At 38.0% G+C, this 20589-nt stretch overlaps 1 protein-coding gene across 1 annotated transcript in view; it reads right to left on the bottom strand.

Moving 5' to 3' along the window:
• Window positions 1–20589, bottom strand: part of ddb1 (damage-specific DNA binding protein 1) — a 33270-nt gene that overhangs the window by 8185 nt on the left and 4496 nt on the right. The window contains exons 4-21 of the mRNA XM_088413558.1: window positions 18821–19042; window positions 18380–18494; window positions 16991–17088; window positions 16021–16179; window positions 13848–13931; window positions 13641–13757; window positions 12549–12651; window positions 10569–10644; window positions 10377–10485; window positions 9832–10010; window positions 8554–8714; window positions 7490–7597; window positions 5772–5979; window positions 5522–5617; window positions 5186–5297; window positions 3683–3806; window positions 1567–1731; window positions 974–1068 (exon numbers count right to left, since the gene is read on the bottom strand). Of these exons, the coding sequence (XP_088269684.1) occupies window positions 974–1068; window positions 1567–1731; window positions 3683–3806; window positions 5186–5297; window positions 5522–5617; window positions 5772–5979; window positions 7490–7597; window positions 8554–8714; window positions 9832–10010; window positions 10377–10485; window positions 10569–10644; window positions 12549–12651; window positions 13641–13757; window positions 13848–13931; window positions 16021–16179; window positions 16991–17088; window positions 18380–18494; window positions 18821–19042 (2331 nt within the window). The remainder of the gene's footprint in view (window positions 1–973; window positions 1069–1566; window positions 1732–3682; window positions 3807–5185; window positions 5298–5521; window positions 5618–5771; window positions 5980–7489; window positions 7598–8553; window positions 8715–9831; window positions 10011–10376; window positions 10486–10568; window positions 10645–12548; window positions 12652–13640; window positions 13758–13847; window positions 13932–16020; window positions 16180–16990; window positions 17089–18379; window positions 18495–18820; window positions 19043–20589) is intronic.

The raw sequence follows: 20589 nt of genomic DNA, 5'->3' as shown, positions 1-20589 counted from the left end.
CTGGTTAAGATGTGTTATTTAGTTTCTAATAAATCAAGTTTATTTATTTAATTACTTTTTGGTCTATACCAATTGGGGAATCCAGCCTTTAATTCACATGCATTCATTAAGTAGCAAAAATACCTGACATTACATAATAATTCTTTTATATCATTTCCTGTGCGGCACAATTATTAATTAGCATTCCTGTTGCATGACCCCTTTTTGCCAACTGTTTATGAAAAAATATAAAAAAAAAAAAAAACAATGGTTTTCATGTTATTTTTTTTCCCACCACAAGCTATGCTTCAACGAGCTGTGGCTGTTTGGCGCATCCAAACAAGTATTAATTATGACCGTACCGACACATCGTAGTGTCATGGGATTTGTTATTCTGCAATGAATAAAGTTGTTGCCGACACATTACTGGTCATAATAATTTTATGACGAAGCTTCACGTTGTGCTTCTGCCCTTGTTCCTCACCACTAGTATGAATTTGAAAGAGTTAGCAGCGATCAGAGTTAACCTCAGGTTGTTAGCTTTCGGCTAACACAACATTAATGAGCCCGCCAGCAGAAGAATGCTGCTTCTGTTTGGCGTTTATTATGACCTTTGTCAGATTCATGTTCAGTATTTCTGTGACCAGTGTAACTTTCTTTTATTAACACAGGGCAACCAAATATTTTGTCCATGTGTTTCTTAAATATTATGAGATATTTTAAGAGGTCAAAAAAAAGAAAAACAAAAACAATTTCTGCAGATATGCAGCATTATATGTTAAAAACAATGTGGACTATCTGCCTGCTGAACGTTTCAAAAATGTAATACAAAAAAGACGTGATTTTTTTGTTTTGTTCTAACTGAACGGCAATCCCCTGTGCTATGGATTTTCAAGCAACGGACAAAACATATTTTGTGCAAGATGTTCTGTCTTAACGACCACGTCAGATAAATAGTCAGGTGTTATGTCTGAAATAATGAGGCAACGATTACCGTGCTATTGATACTGGCCAAGAGTTTGCCATTGAACTCAACCATTGAGTAGACAGCTCCTTTCACCTCCTTTTCTGCTACCGTTTGTAGCTTTCCTAAGGGAAAAGAAGATGCCAACATTTAACGTGTCAATTATTTTCAACCTAGATGAGATCTTGATTAGGCACAGCTCAACTGCCTGAATAGTCACATGGATATGGTATTAAAAAGAAAAAAGAAAAAGACAATCAATGAAATGTTGTGCATAGGTACTAGTGTGCAAAGGAGGCGATGCACCTCTAAAAGAACGCAGTATGAAAGGAAATGAGAGGAAGCTGAAGGGGTTAGGGACACATCTGATAAGAAGTGATAAGTGATGATTATGTGAAAAGCGGAACGAGAGCATTGAAGGACAAAGTATCCCTGAATGAAGAAAATGGTCAGAGCGGGTAAGTAAAAGAAACAGTCTGTAGTGTGACAAAAGCAATGAAAAATGAGACAGGTGAGAAGACAAGCAGCGTACGGCTGAGAGAAAAAAAAAAAAAAAACAACACAAAAAAACCCATTACATTTAGTTTGCATTTGTTTGGACTTCAGAAAAAGCCTATACTGACCGTCGGTGTAGTGGAAGACGATAATACGTCCCTGCTTGGGCTCAGCCTCCTCTGGGTAGACCATGGCAGTGCCAACAATGAAGTAGACTGATGGGTCTTTTCCAAGCCGGCATGACACCATGCTGAGGGCATATTCACTTGGGAGGAACTGATGGGCATGGAGCACTGATAGAAATGCACCACAAAAAATATTTTAGAGCGTCACGGTGCTTAAGTCTTTGACATGTGTGTGTTTTTGCAGTAAACCGCTTCAATGTCCAAGGCAATCAGACAGAGAAGCCGTGTAAAAGGCTTGCGATTCTGCTTTGTTGCTACAATTACACTGTTACAGAGCTGATTCGTTGACTACGTACTATGATTATGAGCACTATACATTGGCGCAATCAAGGACTTGCCCTATCATGGCCAAAAATAAGGAGGTAAAAATGTTATGCGATTGCATGCAACAGTCAATATGTGACAACACTGACAGGACTAGGACACTGACGCTAAACACAAACGTAAGATGCAGTTTGTGTGGATGACTCTGGAAAAGCAACTTTGTGCTCCAAAAATGTGTGAGTTTTGTTCAATAATTGTTTAAAACAAAAACAAAAAATTAAACAATTATACTTTTGGCCAATTTTGACATTGGTGTGTTCAAGCGTATGGAAAACAACATTATTATATTGAGGAAGCAAGTTAATTTCCCTTTTGCTATATCCTTACTCTTTGCTGAGTAAGGATACCATCTTTCATTTTAAATGTAATTTTTGCATCGGGGAAAAGGGCCCTGGGGGCTGGAAGCACAATAATTATTTATCCAATAAAACATGTTGGACATGATCAATCCCAATAATGCATCAGCTGAGTAATTTAATCATTTTAAAGCGTGTAAGTTTAACAGCAGATCTTTAACATAACTGGATTTAATACAATTACATTGGTAAATGACTGTACAAAATGGTGACATGCTGGTATCTCTTTTCACACCTGACAGATTTTTGGCTAACAGTACAAATAACCAGCACTATGACTATGGCCATGACGAATGAAAGTGGATTAAAACTAGGGCCGAAGAATTTATTAATTTGATATCAATGTAGTACAATATAATTTTTTTAATTAAAATGATGCTACTTGGAGATGGGAAAACCCCTGTGTTTTATCTCTTTGTCGGTATGTATAAATTATATCTTTACTTATTTTATACTTTGATAAGTTGTCTGCTTAAGAAGTTGCGGTCAAGAGGTTTTAATATTGTTTCACGGAGCATGAAAAGTTGTCAACATCTGATTTACAATTACATAATTACATTACGTACATTTGCATGACTGTGTGTGCATGTGTGTGTGTGTGTGTATATATATATATATATATATATATATATATATATATATATATATATATATATATATATATATATAATGTTGATTTTTGTAATGAGGCTCAATTTGTGTTTAATAAAAAAAATACATAGGAAGAATACCTTGAATAAAATAATCTTGTTAAAATTTTAGGTGTAGTGGGATGGGGGGGTGTCACAACTAGGTATTTTTACTCATTAAAAAAAAAAAGCAAACTGATGAATTCGGACACGTTTGGACATAGCCAGCTGACCCGGTCGGTCCCTTATTTACAATCATTTACATAATAGGTTTTAACTAATGCAAGCTCGTGAAGTTCTGGGTCTTTAAGAGCTAGGTGGTAGTCTGCATTACAAAACAAAACTTAGCAAATAACCTTTAACTGGGTCCAAATTGGAAATAATGAAGTTCAAGCAGATCAAGTCAAAATGCTCGGTTTTCCATTTATGCTACTCATCGCTACTGTTTGGCTATAATGCAGTATTGATTGTGTGTTTGATATATAACATAAGCAAACACATTCAGGTAAAGGATAATGTTGATCTTGTAGAAAGTACATGCAAATTTGTTGAAGCACCTGTTTTAATATGTATAAGCAAAACATATTTGATGAATGAGTGTCAAGTCAAGGCTGAGGAAAATGCACAGCGGTTCGAACTGATAAACTTCATATTTATTCTCTAGGCAGAGCGCATTATTTCAAGGCAAAGGCACCATATGAAGGTGCCAATGCTGAGATCAAAAAAGGCATGTACATCTGGCTGTCTCACCTTCAAAGGTGTGCTGATCCACGACTAGCAGACTGTGAACTTCTACCTCATCGCCAAAAGATGTCTCATGGGGAGAAGTGCTGCTGGGGAAGAGCTTACTAGAGCTCACACTGCTGGAGAGGGCCTGGAAGTACGCAGATTGATGAGATGGGACAGGTACTGAAATTAATAAAGAGAATTATAATAAGGTCTACACAGCGATTTACGTCTCTGTCTGCAAGAGCTCCATGGGAGAGTTGGCACCATATGGAGAAGCAGATGCGCAGCATTCAAATCAGTTAAACCTCTTTGTGGTCATTGTGCAAAAGGCTTTGGCGATGATTTGTCTCTACAAGTTGTGCACCAGGGGTAGGATATGTAAATTTATATAGTGAGTAGACAAGTCCCATTGGGGTGACGGGGATTCTTGAGTAGCACAATATCCTGTGACGGTACCTATCACTGGAAAGACTGGAGTGTGCACACTACTCTCACAAGCCTTTATTTCAAACGTATTTTTTTTTACACTTTTTTTTTGTGGTTTACACAGACCAAAACTTTGTTCCAAATGACAATAATTTTGAGTTGTATAACATATCTAGATGTAAATACCATGATTGAAAGTGGCAATTCTGAACTTTTGTTCCACATTCATCTTTTGATTTGAAACTCAAATATCTGCAGTATACAACAATAACAATGGAATTCACTTTGCTGTTCAAATACTTTTGGATGGGCCCTTAAAATAATGATAATTAAAATAAAGCCTTGACATTTGAATTCTTATTTAGCTATGATTTTGAACTGAAACAGTCATAATATGTAATTGAATTTTTGATGTGAATTATTTAATATAACAATGTTAACTTCTTCAATTTTCAAGTTGAGAAAAATTAAAAAGTGCTACCCCAAGCAATAAACTACAGCGCTGGAAAAGATTAGAGAAAGAGACAACAAGCCTGAAAATAATTGGATGGCCATAATTACAAATGTTCAGAGCTACTGTACATCATGGCTGCCAACTCAAAGAGCTCAAGAGACTTCAGTGGAAAAAAGAAAGAATGCTATATACATTTAGATAATTTTACATGAAGGTAAAATGTGTGTTAATGAAACCCTTAACTGTGCTATTGATTTTTTTTTTTATACGAATGAAGATATCAAAAGCAACAACATTAAATAAGAAATAATTAATCCTAACAGCTAAAACTAACTGATTTCTAGAACCTATTCGTATTTATTTCAACTTAAATCGTGCAAAAGACGCAAACAAAAAACTATATATATATATATATATATATATTATATATATATATATATATATATTTTTTTTTTTTTTTTTAATATATATATATATATCTATATATATATATATTTTTTTTTTCTTTCCCTTCTACTTCTTTCTATAGTATGAGAAAAGCATTCTGCTAACCCTTACATCAGTAAATAGTGCTCATCGTCAGCATGGCTGTTTGGAAGGCCCCAAGGTGCTAATTATCCCAACCATAACACCAGCTACAGTACCTGGGTGCTTGCACTGGGTCGTACAACAGAAGTGGTACCGCTCACATCCTGAATCTCCACCCGGCTGGATAGAACCCCAAAACACTGTGAAACCTCCTGGTAACAAATCCGCCTGGAGTGTGAGGAATAGAAGAAAGAGGTGAGAGGACAAACTATGAGTCGTGGGAGTCGGTAAACCTGTTGGGAGAGAGTCTGGGAATTGCAAAAAAAAAGCAAACAAGCTAAGGCAGTCATCATGGAAGAACCTGCGACAATGAACAAGAATAAAAATAAAAGGACAAAAAGGTCGATAGTGAATGAAATGCTGACTCATTCAAATCTTAGATAAAGACTGACCTGGGGGATTCGTAGAGAGGAACGGTACGGATATGAAGTTTCTGAATCTCATCAATGGTACCAATTGTCAGAGTGCTGTTGTTAGCCAGAGCCAGACTGTAACCAGGGGAAGATTTGGTCAAACGTGTAATTATGAAAATGGTCATGAAATGTTTCACAGTTTATTATTTTAATTTAACTTTTACACTGTCTGCATTTCTCAAGACTACACATGGTTGGGACGTTCAGGAAGCTTTAGATTGTCGCTGACCTGTCAGGATAGCCTTCTGAGTTGAGTGGGCACATATAGTTGACCTCCTTGAGGTTGACATTAGAAAACACCAGCTTGTGGTTGGAAGAATAAATGACAGTGGGCCGGTCGGAGCAGGCGAAGACATTGGAGGTGGATAGTGATCGGAAGGTCCTCAGCACCGTGGGCTGTGTGCCCAGTGTGACCTTCTTGCGCTCACTCAAGGCGCCTACAGCAAATGAAATGCAGTGAAAATCATCTTTAGTTTCAAAAAGTGGAGTTTAATCCATGAGAATCGTTGAATCATTTGCAGCAAATACTGTAGCGACTCGTGTAAAAAAGTCATTTCAACATCTCAGCTACATGGTACAATACATTTCACAGGGCTGGAGACGCTGACCCCTTTCTTCAGCAAGCAAGTGGACATTTCATTTGGTAAGACTTTGTGCAAGAGCATACATTTTAACACTTCCTCCAATTCAGAGACTGTATTAGATGTTGTGTTTGAAAGTCACATTCTTTTCTTATGCTTCCAAGATTTTAGGATTCAAAATGTGACGCGATCCACGCATGTGCGAAGATCACACGGTTGCATGCTCATTTAAAATCCAATTGCAAACTCTGTGAAAGTGAGAAAAAAAGCGAGAGAAAAAAGCGCGAAAAAAAAGTGAGTTTATTTTTTGCTATGCTGGGATTGGAATACCAATGCATCGCATCCAAGCACTATTTGAAGCAGGCGTCACTGTGCCAAGATTTCTATCTTTATAATTCAAAAAAGCAATACAAAGATGGCATAAAACTGGTCATGAACTACCCCAAAAAGCATTACAAAAACACAGTAGCTGGGATTGGGATGACTGATGTACGCAGGGGAGGTGCAGACCAATGCACACACATGGAACAAACTATGTGGGTTTTTTTTTTTTTTTTTTTTAAATGTGATTCATCTGTGAGTGACTGTGTGTTATGAGTTTGTAACTTCCGCAGTCCTTGCGGCTACTGTGCGCACCTTCAAATTGCTCCTCGGGGATGAATAATGTGTATGAATTAAACAGAATTCATTTAAACACCCTAAACACTGTATGAACGGAAATGAGTGTGCACCTTCAGTCAATGTGCAGTCAGGGCTATAAAAGAATGAATTTGTCTTTATATTTCGGTTTGCATAGATTGATGTGTGAGGATAAAATTGCCTCCTATCAGTGATGGTAGATGGAAACACCAACCTCTCCACAAATGATTCTGGTTAAAATAAATAAATAAATAACCATAGTAGTTTTATCTAAACACATGGACAATAGTGATTAGTACTGCACTGCTAAAGGATTAAATATCAAAATGGGTTCACAGAACTTTGATAACAGAATTAACAAGACATAAAAAAGGAGATGAAAATGATCCAATGCAAATCAGAAATTGCTTTTGAATTGTGGTTAGACAGAAATACTTGCAAATATAAAAAAAAATACACAAAACTCTTCAAAAAGGACTACAATGATACTATTAAGTTGAACTGTATTTTGAGACAGATACTGCAGTGCAATCAAGCAATAAGGGAAAAGTAGGGCTCATAGAAAGCGACTTGAAAATAGTCCAATGCTCTCCAAAAAAAAAACCAAAAAAAAAAAAAACAGAAAACAAGATTTTCTATAGTAAGGCTGTGGCTACATCTCTTTGTCTTACAGTATATTGACTTTTGGTTTGTTGTCAATGGGCTGAGGTAGTGAAAAGGGACATACCTGTCTGCAGATCCAAACCAAAGTAGAAGAGTGCGCCGTCTCCGAGGGCGCACAGCAGGTAATAGCTGCCTTCAAAAGTGGTCATTAGAATGGAGCGAGGGATGATCTCTAAGGATGGTCACAGCAAAATGACATATTTAAAAATGTAACCGGTTCATACATCACTACCACAGTTAAATGGTGACAAAATTGTTTAGACTTGAAAATTAATGATAGTTATCAGCCAGGAGGCAAACATACGCCTAAAGAAACTGAAATTTAAACGAACAAAATTAACATGGAAACTCAGGGGAAATATAACATTACACTGCTTCGGGGACGCCTAAAAATAATTGGAAAACATAAGAACATGTTTTATCAGTTTTGAGGAATGATTTTAATTGCATAGCTATTAACACACACTCATTGAAAATATTGTGTACTGCAGTGAATTTATGAGACATTCATGATGAATAAAAAATTAACGGGAAAGAAGCGTTCTGTTCACAATCCGTAGATTCGATCTCCATAGAGGTCTGACTTTTTCATAAGTTTAAATAAATAAGGTGTCTCCTTCAAAATATGACAGTTAATTATCTCTCAATTCCTCAAATCATGCACAAAATGTAGATTTGCTCATCTAACCCTTGGCGTCTGTGAAGAAAATTCACTGCAGCTTCCAATGGTTCATAAATGTGGATTGCAGGGTATTATTATTCTTTTGACTTGTACTTGAATTTTTATGTCCAAAGAAGGTCCATCACATAAAATGCCAAATGAGGTGCCAAACTGCTCTTGGCCTATATTCAGTGTGCTGTTTGTCACAAAGCAATTTCCCTCGCCTCTGTGGTTTTACTTATGTGAAGGTTTTAGGGACGTTTTTGTCTTGCCTTTGAGAGTGTCTGAGCTGTAAGGAATTTTCACTTTAGTGGATTTGTAAAGTCCATTAAGGCATTATACTACTTTGACTGGGCAATGGAAATAAACTTCACTTGGCACCCTAAAAGTTTACAGAACTCTCTGAGAAGCTACAAACAGCTTTTCTGTTTTTTTGACAGCTCAGCCAGCCTTCCGTTTCGCCTCACCTCCACCCAGCATTTCCTTGTGAAGGGGAGTGAAGCACGGCAGTTTCAGCACACGAGCCGAGATGTCAGTCCACAGTCCCACAGCGCAGAGCGGTGATTCACCACCTTCCCCGAGTGGGGTAATGTCAAGGCAAGCCACCTCATGTTCCATATCTGTGTTGCTAAAGAAGACACAAAGAGGTTGACACCCTTAATGTGAACATAACAACCTTCATGTTCACATGCAAAGCCCAAGTTGTTGTCAAATGTAATATTCAAAGTGAAATATCACAGATTGGCAAATATGTCTGTCAGTGCCACCAAGAAGCACAGCTGAGCACCTGTGAAAAAGCCCCCGACCTTATCAAAGTGTTACGAAAAAATAAATAAAATAATAACAATAATTTTAAGTAGTGTATAAGGTAACGGATAACGACTATAAGACATTCACCGTGTTTTCCCGACCAAAATGTGTACGGTAGTTTAAAAAAAAAGTCTCAGTAATGGGTACTATTTCTATATTTGACACATAGACAAAGTGCAGCCTATAATTAGGTGCTTATCTTATTACACATAGTAACATGCATGCACGCTAGCATACCTTTTAAAAAGGCAAAAAGGCAACGGGAGAAAAACTGAGTTCAATTGTACTTCAGTATTTACAATGTGCTCATGTTATTTTTGATCATTCCTCATCCACAAATCCATCAAAATCCTCATCTTCTCTATCTGATATGAACAACTGGTTCTCAATCTAACACGTCAGCTTCGCTCTCGTCAATGTACGAGTCAGTCTCGTTGCGGTACGGCTTCTTAGAAATGATTTCCGGCTTTTGCAAAAGCTCGAACAACAGTACAAGATCTTTGATCATTGATCAATTTTCCGAGTCAGTCCTCATGCTGTCCTCAATAATGTCCACCTTCCCCATTTATCGCCCGGATGCAGTCCTCTACCACGTCCGCTTTTCAAATGTAACGTCCACATTCTGTCCTCAGCAACATTGACAGAATTTGCAACTCGGTGCACACATAAGGCGCGCCAAATTATAAGGCACCCCAACTTTGGAGAAAATTTAGGACTTTTAAATGCGCCTTGTGGTCGAGAAAATACGGTAATTCAATACCTTAACATCAGTTGAATGTGTTGTTAACAATAAAGTGTTTCAATTGTATGAGGAAACCACTGTTCTGTAAAAAATTCTGAAATATCACCCCACTATTAATTTACATGATTCATAAATTTTTTTCAGGCATACATCATAATCGGGAATCATGAACTAGTATGTCGAATTTTCCTACCTAATCTGTTTGAGCTCTCCAGCCAGGATCTGGAGATAGTAAAGAGCACGGCCTACAGCAAGCACCACCTGAGTGTGGTTGCAAGCAGCCACGCTGATGTTTCTGCCCTGGGGCTCCTTCCATTCGCTGACTAATGCTTTGCTGTCCTGAAGCACCAAGCGAACAGAGCCAGATGTGATCTGAAAGTACACAAGGTTTTTCCTTTTAAATATTATTCTGCACAGCACCTCTGGCAAGCGACAGAAGGAGTTGGGGTGATAGAAAATGAAACCGCTTCAAAGAAAACTCTTGTTTAGATTTGGTTTCATGCCATGATTGCGCCTGCCTTGAAGTATTTCTCTTAATTGCTTTTTCCACAATCTCACCATTTTGCATAAAAAAAAGCACAGATAAAATGTGATAAGTTTTGTATTTATCCCTTCTAGAAACCTTTTTAAATGCTCAGACATTTTCTTTAAGAAGGGGCAAGTCCCAAACTATATCCATCCATTATAGGCAGATGTTTGGTGCATGCAGTTAATGTGTGACCCCGTGTGGATACCAACTTGAATTAGCTGCTGGTGTGCTACATTGCCACAGTAAAATGTCTGCTGATTGTCTACAAAGCCTGGAAGTTCTGTTTCTTCAACTTCTTCACCACTCAGCATCAGCACGCTAAGAGAAATGAACAATTAAAGTCACAAAAGGCATTCATATGGCACTATATGTATCTGACATGCTCTATTGCAATGGCTCACCGTGTTTGGCCCACAAAAGACAGCACCAGCATGTCATCAGTCTCTCTTCCTGCCTCGGAGCGGAGCGGCCACAAACCTAGAAGGCAATTTAAGACAAAATTACTAGCTCAATCAGTTTACTAATGAGAAAAGTACAAAATCCAACAAGTGTCCCAAGAAGTTTCTTTTTTTTTTTTACCCCTATTGGTCACATTCTAAGACAAGTGTTGCAAATCAGAGTGCCATTGATTGGTTAAGTGAATAACTGTCTCATCCTGAGGCAGGAGGCAGAAAGGAAGACTTTTAGGGCAAAACGGATCAATAAACATCTGAAACCTTACGACTGCAAGCAGAATTTAACTGGTCTATGCGGCTCATATACGTAACAGCAATGACCTGACAAAGAACCTAATTTCCTGGAACTAACATAAATCTGCTGTCATTAACACATTACAGGCAAATTGACACTTGATAAGGCAGCAATTATATTGCTTGCTTGCTGTACTCGAAACAACACAACTGCAAAAGCATGAAAGGCCAACTGCCCTCGTCAGCGAAAAGTGATTATATTTTAGAGCTATAAAAGCACCCCATAAATCAAATGGGAATAACCAACACTGAAGAGAAGAGGTGCAGCTTTACCATGATCTATTTCCAGGCAACTATTTGAATACCTCCTACATCGCCGCTTCCTAATAGGCATAACAATATATGGGTCTATTATCATAAAGGCAGAAGAGGCAGACATTGCGCAAAAGGCACATCTGAAAGACAAGCTCAAATGAAAGCTATTACGTATTGTTCTCCAAAGTTAAGAGGAATGTTTATATCAGTTTTATTTGATTAGCATATTTCATATGGCAAACGTCAACTCAATGTGCTTCAACAAAAAAATTAAAATGGTGCGAGATCACGGCTTCAAGATCATTGGTTCAAGACATGCCTGGGTCTAGTTTCAACGGTCAATATCAAAATGAATTGCGAAAAACGTGATTGATATCAACAAATCGATCGATGAACATTGAATGAAGGTTAATGTAACCGTTACTGCTTTGTGGTAGCATCTTTTGCAAATATTCATTTATAGTGCACAGCTAAAGCAGTATGCAAACAAATAACATTCATTGAGCTCTGGTCATTATTTAAAATAGTAGATCTTATTTAACAAATTGGGCATCATGTCTTGCAGTTTGAAAGTAGGCTAACTGGACATTTTCTGTCTTTTATGAACACTTTCATGCTCTTACTAATTGCTCCACAGTGACACTGTGTGGAAAAATATGCAGAGCAAAACCTGGTGATACAGCAAATACTCCTTGATATATTATTTGTACTTTTTGTTTTTCCAAATGGCAAAAGCGTCCTGCAAGCGATGTCATATGTAAACCGAAAGGAGTCTTTAAGAGAAAAAGTACGTTCATCTATTGAAACATTGCACATTTTTATATCAGCAATATTGTGTTTCTTTTGCATTGCTTTGCACTATTGAGTGTTGAGATTTGCTCTAAAAAGTTCCATTGTTTTAGACACCAATTTAGCTTCGTTATCATGATGGTCAATAGATTTAATTTATCCCGCCTACCTCCATCGGGATTCTGAAGTAGTCCCACAAGTGGGTAAAGATGTGGTATTGTCAATCTGTCCAAGCTGATGAAGACGTTAAGATGATCGATCAAAAGCCCTCACCTTATTAGTCATCAAACTTTCATCAAGCATTCCACAGGAGTTAACTATTAAAGCAGTGATAAATTTGGATGGTTTGTCCAATTGAAATATTTACAAATGAGATTTTTTCTAGTTTTTTTGATTATATGAAGTTGAGATGCATGACAACAGAGCCATCTGTTGACACTCAGACACAGCTTAGCTAGGCACCAGCTGGTGTTTTGGCAAAGGGGCACAAACAGCTGTGCAGGTTCAATCGGTTCGCCTGTCAAGTAAAGGCAAGATTATGGGCTCAATAAAGTGGAGGCTTGGAAGGAGGTGATGAAACACACAGACCTTTGATTCCTGGTAGGTCAATGCTGGCATGCTCATGAATCCCAATGCCGTTGCGGATGATCCGAAGAGAGCCTTCCTTGAATGCGCCTGAACACGTAACCAGCTGAAAGCAGCAAACGCAAACATAAAATAAATGCATTAAAAAGAAAATCTAAGAGATAGGACAAGTTGGTGCTGCTTTGTTGTTTTAAAGTGCTTATCAAATAGAGTTGGATTGGATTGGATTGGATTGGACTTATCATTATGTGACTGGAGCAGAATTTCGTTCAACACAAATGACAACTGTGTTTTGATCCAAGACCCTGACGTAAAGAACTCAATTTCTCTTTTCATTCTTACTGGGGCATCAGAACGTTGAATATCGAGCAAATATACACTAGCTTGTAAAATATAACCTGAAAACCAGAATTTTCACCCCGTGTTTAAAGATGCTATTTTAATCTACGAAACCACCCTGCATCCGTCAGCATTTTATTCAGTTATCACATTTTTTTTTAAATACCTTCAACAAATTTGCAATAATTACTTGAATATCACAGCTACTGTCCATTTACAGCAGTGTGGTTGTGCACTGACAACTTATTGGAATGGGTAACCACGAAATTTTGACCAATTGCATTTATGATCACAGAACGTAGATGAATTGTCATTAAAAACACTCACTCGCTAACAATATTTCATTTCTATTTTATTTTTTTTATCTTTGACAGATAAAAAAAAAAGATCAAATACAAAAAAAGCCATTTGGCACGCTTTGGGTACTTGGTGGTCTTTCTTTTGGTGTTAAATGGGGGCTAGCGGGGTCTTTTGCTCATCATTGCCAATGAGTTTTGGAAATGCAAATTTGAAGTGGTTTTGGTTGGTGTGGGTTGTGGCAGAGTAGGGAACTACACAACTGTAAGATATCATGAGGGGCATTTTATGAACATTTTACATTGCTAGAATTCAGTCAGATCATGTTTGTGAGTCAGATGTTTGTAACTAGACTACCCACATCATCATTACTGCATCATCAAATTGGTCATAGTAGGCTTCACACCGTAAGAAAATATGAATGATAAATGACAATGTGATAAAGGAATGAGTATTCACCTGGCCTTGGCCTTGCCGCTCCAAGTCTACCACACACATATCCACAATAGGCCCCAGATTAGTGAAGGTCTCCATGACGGCTACATATGAGCCCTGGTCATTGCTGTCCACATTGAGCTGTTGATGAAAATCAGAGTATTTGAAAAAAATTAATGGAATGGAAGGGAATAAGCCTTACTTGAGAGGACTTAGAGGGGGTCTGCCTACCTTTACTAACTGTGAGTCACCTAGTCTGGATCCCACAAAGATCACACCATTATCCAAGTATGTCAAACACTCAGCAATGGATGTCTGGCAATGCAAAGAACAACAACACTTCAATGTTTATGTTTACTCTAAATAGCAGTACAATTCAAAACAATGCAGAAAGTTACCGTTTGAAGAGAACAAATCCAGCAGATGTATTTCCTTTCAGTTAACCAAATTAGGGAATTCATAAAATAAATAGTATAAACCGGATTTGTGTGAAAAGTAAATGAGTTATCAAATTGTTTAAAGTGATGCCATTATGAAAAGATGTTTGACAAGAAAAGTGCTAGAAACTGAGCTGTTTAAGTGCAGAAACGGCTATATACGGGTAATGTCCAATCGAGAGAGCTATTTTTCTTACATGGCGATGCAGAGATGCTACTGCCTGTTGGCTGAGCAGACTGGTCCCAACAATAAAGCCAACAATTTAAAAAGCAATCTGTCTCCAGCTCAGCAGTAGCACTCCCCTTGATGGCTTCCAGCTCCAGCACCACTCAGTTGATTTGCAAAACTGCATTGACTCGACCCTTGGGCAGATCATGAGCGAAAGATGTTGCAAGCCAGGCCTGTCTGCCTTTCATGAGATTTGGCTTTAAGGTTTGGTATTGATGAGCAGCCGTTGTCTAAATCCCTTTAAAAATGATAAGTGACAACCGGCAAGCAACAAAGAGAGAATGATTTGTCGCATCCTCTGTACAAGTGTGGAAAGATCCATTAGGTCCTGTCAAGGCTATAAAACACGAATGCTATAGTAGCCCGAAAGGATGGGAAATCTGGAAATAAACCAACAAGCCAGAGAAATTGTGGCCAACTTAAAAGGAAAGGGAGGAATTCCAAAAAAGAGGCGGGTTGACTAACATAATATAAGTGGGACATAGACAAAATAGAAGAGACACTGTTAACCACCGCTATCTCGTGGGTCACTTTACGTAACCATCCACATTTTGTAAACATTCATATCTTATTCAAAAGGTTTGTGGATAACAGCTTCCTTATATGCCACAATTATGTGGATAGAAATGATTGTAAGAACCATGCATCTGGTGCAAAACCTCAAGTTCATGAGTTAGCTAATTTTCAAGTCACTGAGTTTTAAAATCACAAAATAATCTAATTCATTCACTTCATTTATTGCCCCACCACAGCCACATCCTGTTTAAATATATTGCTGCTTCATGTGATAAAATGGCAGTTGTTTGCAGGTTTATACCATATTTTTTCGAGTGTGCGTCAATTTCTTTCCACCTAAGTTTCAACCCCAATATTAGGAGGGTCAACTCATATCCGCATATCTCAAAGCCAGACCATTTTTCCCCCAACACATCAGTGGTTGAACAACATTAATTTGATTACGAAATAAGTCGTAATATGTCATATTTTGGATGACACATTGCACATGAAAAGGAAAAGAAACTGCACTACCAAAGCAACACACAACATAACCCCCCCCCCCCTTTTTTTTAAACAATCGACAAATTTGCATGTTACGCTGGCAATGAACGACGATATCTGGCTGAGACCAGGCACCGCCACCTGTTTTGGAAAGTGCACACATTGGGGAGTCTCCCAGTCTTTTTGAACCTGGCAAAGGAGGCAAAGAGGAAGCAAGGAGGAGGACTGTAGCTCGCGCATTCACTATCAGTCATATGTTGCGCGATATACGATCTAAAAATGTCTCTAAAAATAATTTTGTTATTTTAATAACACACACCATGATGTGTGATCGCTTAGGTCAGGGATCGACTTATTCTTGAGTTTTTGCAAAATTCACCCAAATTGCTTTAAAAATCTGTATATCATAACTCAGGATTTAGTTACACAATAATGGTTTTGTTGATCATTGTGTATTTAAGTAAAACAATTTAATTCTCTCAGTTCATATTGTTCTTATGTGTCAATTTCAAAATGTGGTGACACAAGTTGAAGCAAACACGTATAGTCTCGTATTTGTAAAATTACGCGAGTGAATCTTCTTATTGTGTTTGTACAATGCAATGTTAAACGATAACCTCCCATTTCTTTACAGTAAGGATTAGAATAACTGTTAAGGAATGCGGTTAACAGGGTATTTAATAAGTTTATATGTGAGGTTTGGGAGCGGTATGGAGTTCATTGTAATAATATAAAGTACCTCTCCTAATAACTCCACATGCAAGTCTTTGAGGGCAACCGTTCCATCCATTAGCTCTTCTTTCTCCAGAAGCAACATGAAAAGGCGCCCCTCCATGTCTCCCAGCAGGTAGCGTGATCCATTAGGGTCCACTCGGTTGTGACAGACAATTGTGCTTTGCTGAAGTTAAACATAAAGATGTCATGTCAATCAAGCTATAGACAAGGATGGAAAATTACAGAAAGGTCAAACGTGTAAAAAGCTTCAATCATGGAGAATGTAGAAGGCAGTGGTAAGAGGTAGAATTCAATCCAGTGAGAAAAGAGATGTCCAACAAAACTTTTGGTTGCTGAATGAATGAACGGACAAGCCCATAACACTATATAGTGCATCTTTCTCCAGCAGACTTGCACAGCAACTACTTTAGTGACTGCTTTGCAACACATTTTGATGGTCTTGAAATAAAATTCAACTCGAGCAACGGTAGGTAATACTACAGAAAAGTGAGAAAACATTTGTGGTTCGAGCCACATGAAGAAGAGATTGTAAAATATTTTGAAAGTGAGTTTCTAAAATCAGTTTGTTGCTAAAGATGACATTATACAAAATTTGACTGAATTTGAGTTACTATTTGTTTTCATACTTAAAATGAACTAATAAGATAACAAAAATGTTGTAAATTGTTTCTGATGTGTATCTTAAATAAATTACCTAAATAAAAGGGAAATCTCACATTTTTATAATATATAATGACCTTGTGAGACAAATGTTGACAATGGTTAAGATGGATATCAAATATAATTAAACAGTAATGGCAAAGGTGCAATGATTTTCTTTATGCCCCAACTTTAAGTTCCAACAACTATGCCATCTATCTGCAAACATACTGTATCATCATTCATTTAGGTGTTTAAAAAAATAATAATAATAAACTAAGAAAATCTCTTTGACATGAAGCACAGCCAGTTCATTCTTCAGTTCACAAAATTACCTTGATAGTCGGTGGTGCAATGGCCAAATATTTGTCTCCATTGTGGTAAGAAATGGACTCCTGTCCTATTATTATAGCACCACCAAAAGGCTCTGGCACTAAAATGCAATGATAGCAAAGTTACATTGTACATGCAGCCAACCACACAGACACCGTTGAAGCAATTTTCAAAATACTGTTTTGTGAAATGTTATTATATAATAAGTATCCCACAAAACATTATGTGAAGGTGGATTTTCACACTGCAAATGGCCATGGATGGGTACTGATCCCCAATGTTAGTACTGGTCCCAGGGGTGAATTCTTAAAAAACTTGATATAAGCTCCACCCTTAACAGCATTGTTAACATTCTTAGATAAATGACTCCAATTAATTTTCCACATATTTAGGCTATATGCTTATTTTGTATCTTCTCATTTCAATTGCCCATGAAATTATTCATCACAAATGCATTTTTACAATCAAGCCTTTTTTATCACACTTCAGCATCATGCATAGGAGGCATCAGTAAATTCTTTGCCAGTGTGCTCATAGTATTACATGAAAAAATGCTTTGTGTCAGGGGACAAGGTGGAAGACTAGTGAGCATGTCTGCCTCACAGTTCAGAGGTCCCGGGTTTGATCCCGGATCCAGCCTTCCTATGTGGAGTTTGCATGTTCGCCCCGTGCTCGAGTGGGTCTTCTCCGGGCACTCCGGTCCCCTCCCACATTCCAAAAACATGTAGGGTTGGTATAATGGACACTCCAGATTGCCAATAGGTGTGATTGTGACTGTGAATGTTGTTTGCCTCTGTGTGCCCTGCTGATTTGCTGGCAACCTATCCAATGTGTCCACCGCCTACTGCCTAAGGATGGCTGGGATAGGCTCCAGCTAGCCAGCAACTAGTGAGGATAAGCAGCTAAAGAAAATGGATGTATGTATGGATTCTTCGTGCTATATACACCTGTGACAATGCTCATCTTACCTCAGAGTTTCTTTATCAGTTCTTTTTTTTCAGCTGCACGTAAACGACTTATTGTTTCACACCATTTTTAATACTAAATATTATTTCTTTAATAATTCACAGTAGTGTTTTTTTCACTTATCGCAGGGGGGCTCCGGTCCCAAATACTAGAATACTGCAAAAAGACTGCTTTTTGAAAGTCCATGTTTTTGGCTGAAATAATAAACGGGTGCTCATTATTCATGCAGCTGTGAGCCTACTTAAGTTCATACCAGCAAGAAAAGGCGCCACACTACTTCTTGTTCTGTCACTTGACATCCAGTGCCACAGACAAATACATTGTGCTCTGTTACCAACATCCTTGTGTCTTACCCCATGAAGGCCAGGTGCAGTGTGTAAATGCCTTTACTGATCGTATTGGGGAAAAAAAATACTTTCAAGAACCTGGTATGACCATAGATGCTTCAGCCTCAACATTCTCCTGTTTCCAAGGGCCCTTGTTAAACTCCTTTTCCCTTAAAGAGACCTCGTAGGTCTTGACATGTCGCCCCTGGGGGTCCTACAGTATATCACAGGCCACCAGAAGGCAGATGTTAAAAAACATCCTCAGGCAACATAACAGTCAATCAAATTTTACCATTGAACTTAGATTAAGAATAAAGCAAGTAGCAGATAGTAACAGATACTGAACAAACATCATTTGGTCTCACTTGATTCTTTTTTTTATGATTTGATTCACAATATTATATAATCTATGAACCAAACAATCAAGTAAAAATGAAAAAATAAAGTTTACTGTAAAACATCCGCCAGGAATTATTTAGTTTTCAATATTTTGTAATGGCATATACAGTACTGTATAGAAAAGGCCCCTGCCAAACATACCTGATAGATGAGGCACACAGTTGGGGCCTGGCAGCCATAGAGGAAGTGAACATCAATAACTTGCAGCTCCTCCAGTCTGATGTTAAAGGCTTTAAGCTCACGATTGTCTCGATCCAAAGGGATCACCTTAAACAACCCATCATAGAGCCGCAAGCCAATCATACGGCATTCTGGATCAACGATTCCAATTATACCGGTCTCTGAGGGGCGCCCAATGCGATCCTGGAAACAAAAAAAGTACATTTGCAGTTTATGGTTTATGTAACGAGTAAAGCCAGCCAGACCCATCACCGTGCACAAATAAAGGTTTGCATAGAAAATGTCTTGATAGAGTAAGTAGTTAATATAGTGAATCACTTTAATATTTAATAAATGTATATCATTTTGGGCTAGCTCCATTGTTTTTAGGCAGACTGGCCAAATCAATACCTTGCTTTTGCAGTAAAAAAGGAATGATTTTACATCCAAAACACAGATGTACAGTGTATATAACATGATTGCGGTTCCAGTTGAACGAGCTGGAAACACAACCATGTTCGAACTGCTGTGAGCAATGCAAAAAACAAAAACAAACAAAGACAAAAATCGAAGGTCATTGCAACAAAATATGAACTCCCGCCTGCTAGTCCCTCCCATACGTATTAGAAAAAATGACCAGCCGTCAAGACCATTTTGAAAAGAAAACAACATGTACGTATGTAGTTCAAGTATACGTGAAGTTGCAACAAATAAATTGAGTCACATTTAAGCACTTGTGTTTGTTGGTTAACATATCCTCCTGACTACCAGGAAAAAAAATGTTGTCCGATCACATTTATTTTGAAATTACCCAACCTATGTGATGTAATTGTAATATTGCAAAAGAAATTTTTATTTTTGTTTTTAAGCTATGATGTGTCTTCTACAGTGGACATCGGAACCCAATACAGGGGAAACAGAACTTTATTTCGAAAAAGTTTGTCCAACAAAAATATCAACAAGTCAACTTGACAAAAGTGTTCAACATAAACATAAACAACTGTCCATCATCTCTTTTCTTTTGTTTCACTTTTGCTTCTATTATGCTTATTTGGTATTATACTTCAAAAAGCAATTCCCTTTCTTGGAAACACAAAGAAAAATCTTGCACTTGGAGCACAGAACATATGTTTTACTGTTGCAGCCAGCTTGGCAACACCTTGATGCATGTGTTTCATCCACCATCTCTGGAAGATGCACAGCACCATAGTGTCTCAGAGCTGCATTTGGCTGTGGTTTCACACCTGAACTTGCTGTCATAAAATGGTTGGACAACAAGCCAGTGGTCAACCAAGGGAACCCATCTCTGATGACCCTCTTTCTTTCTTTTTGAAGAGCTTATCACCTATGATCTTGCAGTCCTTTGGAACCCTGTTATTCGTGAGGGTTTCAGTTGCTGTCAGTCCTTTTGTCATCAGGGTGTCAATGAGGCTGATTGTTGTAAAGTACCTGTCAAAGAACAGGTGGGTGCCTTGGGGAACTGACTCTGTCAATTGAAGAACAGCTTGTTCCTCGATGCCCTTTCCTCCTGGAGCTGTGAAAGTTGTCTAGCCTTGGTAGACCACAAAATCCAAAACTAGACCAGTTGGTGCAGCCAAGACAAATACCTCCAGTCCAGTTGGGTTTGGTTTGCCCGGTACATACTGGCGCACTGGACATCGACCAGTAAAATGAACCATTTGCAGCATCATTGCTCTGAATAATGGGAGGATCATCAAGTTGGGATTTGAATTTTGTATTCTTGCTCCATA

This window comes from Hippichthys cyanospilos, chromosome 4 (assembly GCF_059441005.1).
Source record: "Hippichthys cyanospilos isolate Australia breed blue-spotted pipefish chromosome 4, RoL_Hcya_1.0, whole genome shotgun sequence".
In the NCBI taxonomy this organism is placed as follows: Eukaryota; Metazoa; Chordata; class Actinopteri; order Syngnathiformes; family Syngnathidae; genus Hippichthys; species Hippichthys cyanospilos.
Note: the sequence above shows the minus strand (reverse complement) of the source record. Positions and strands in the feature narration are given on the sequence as shown.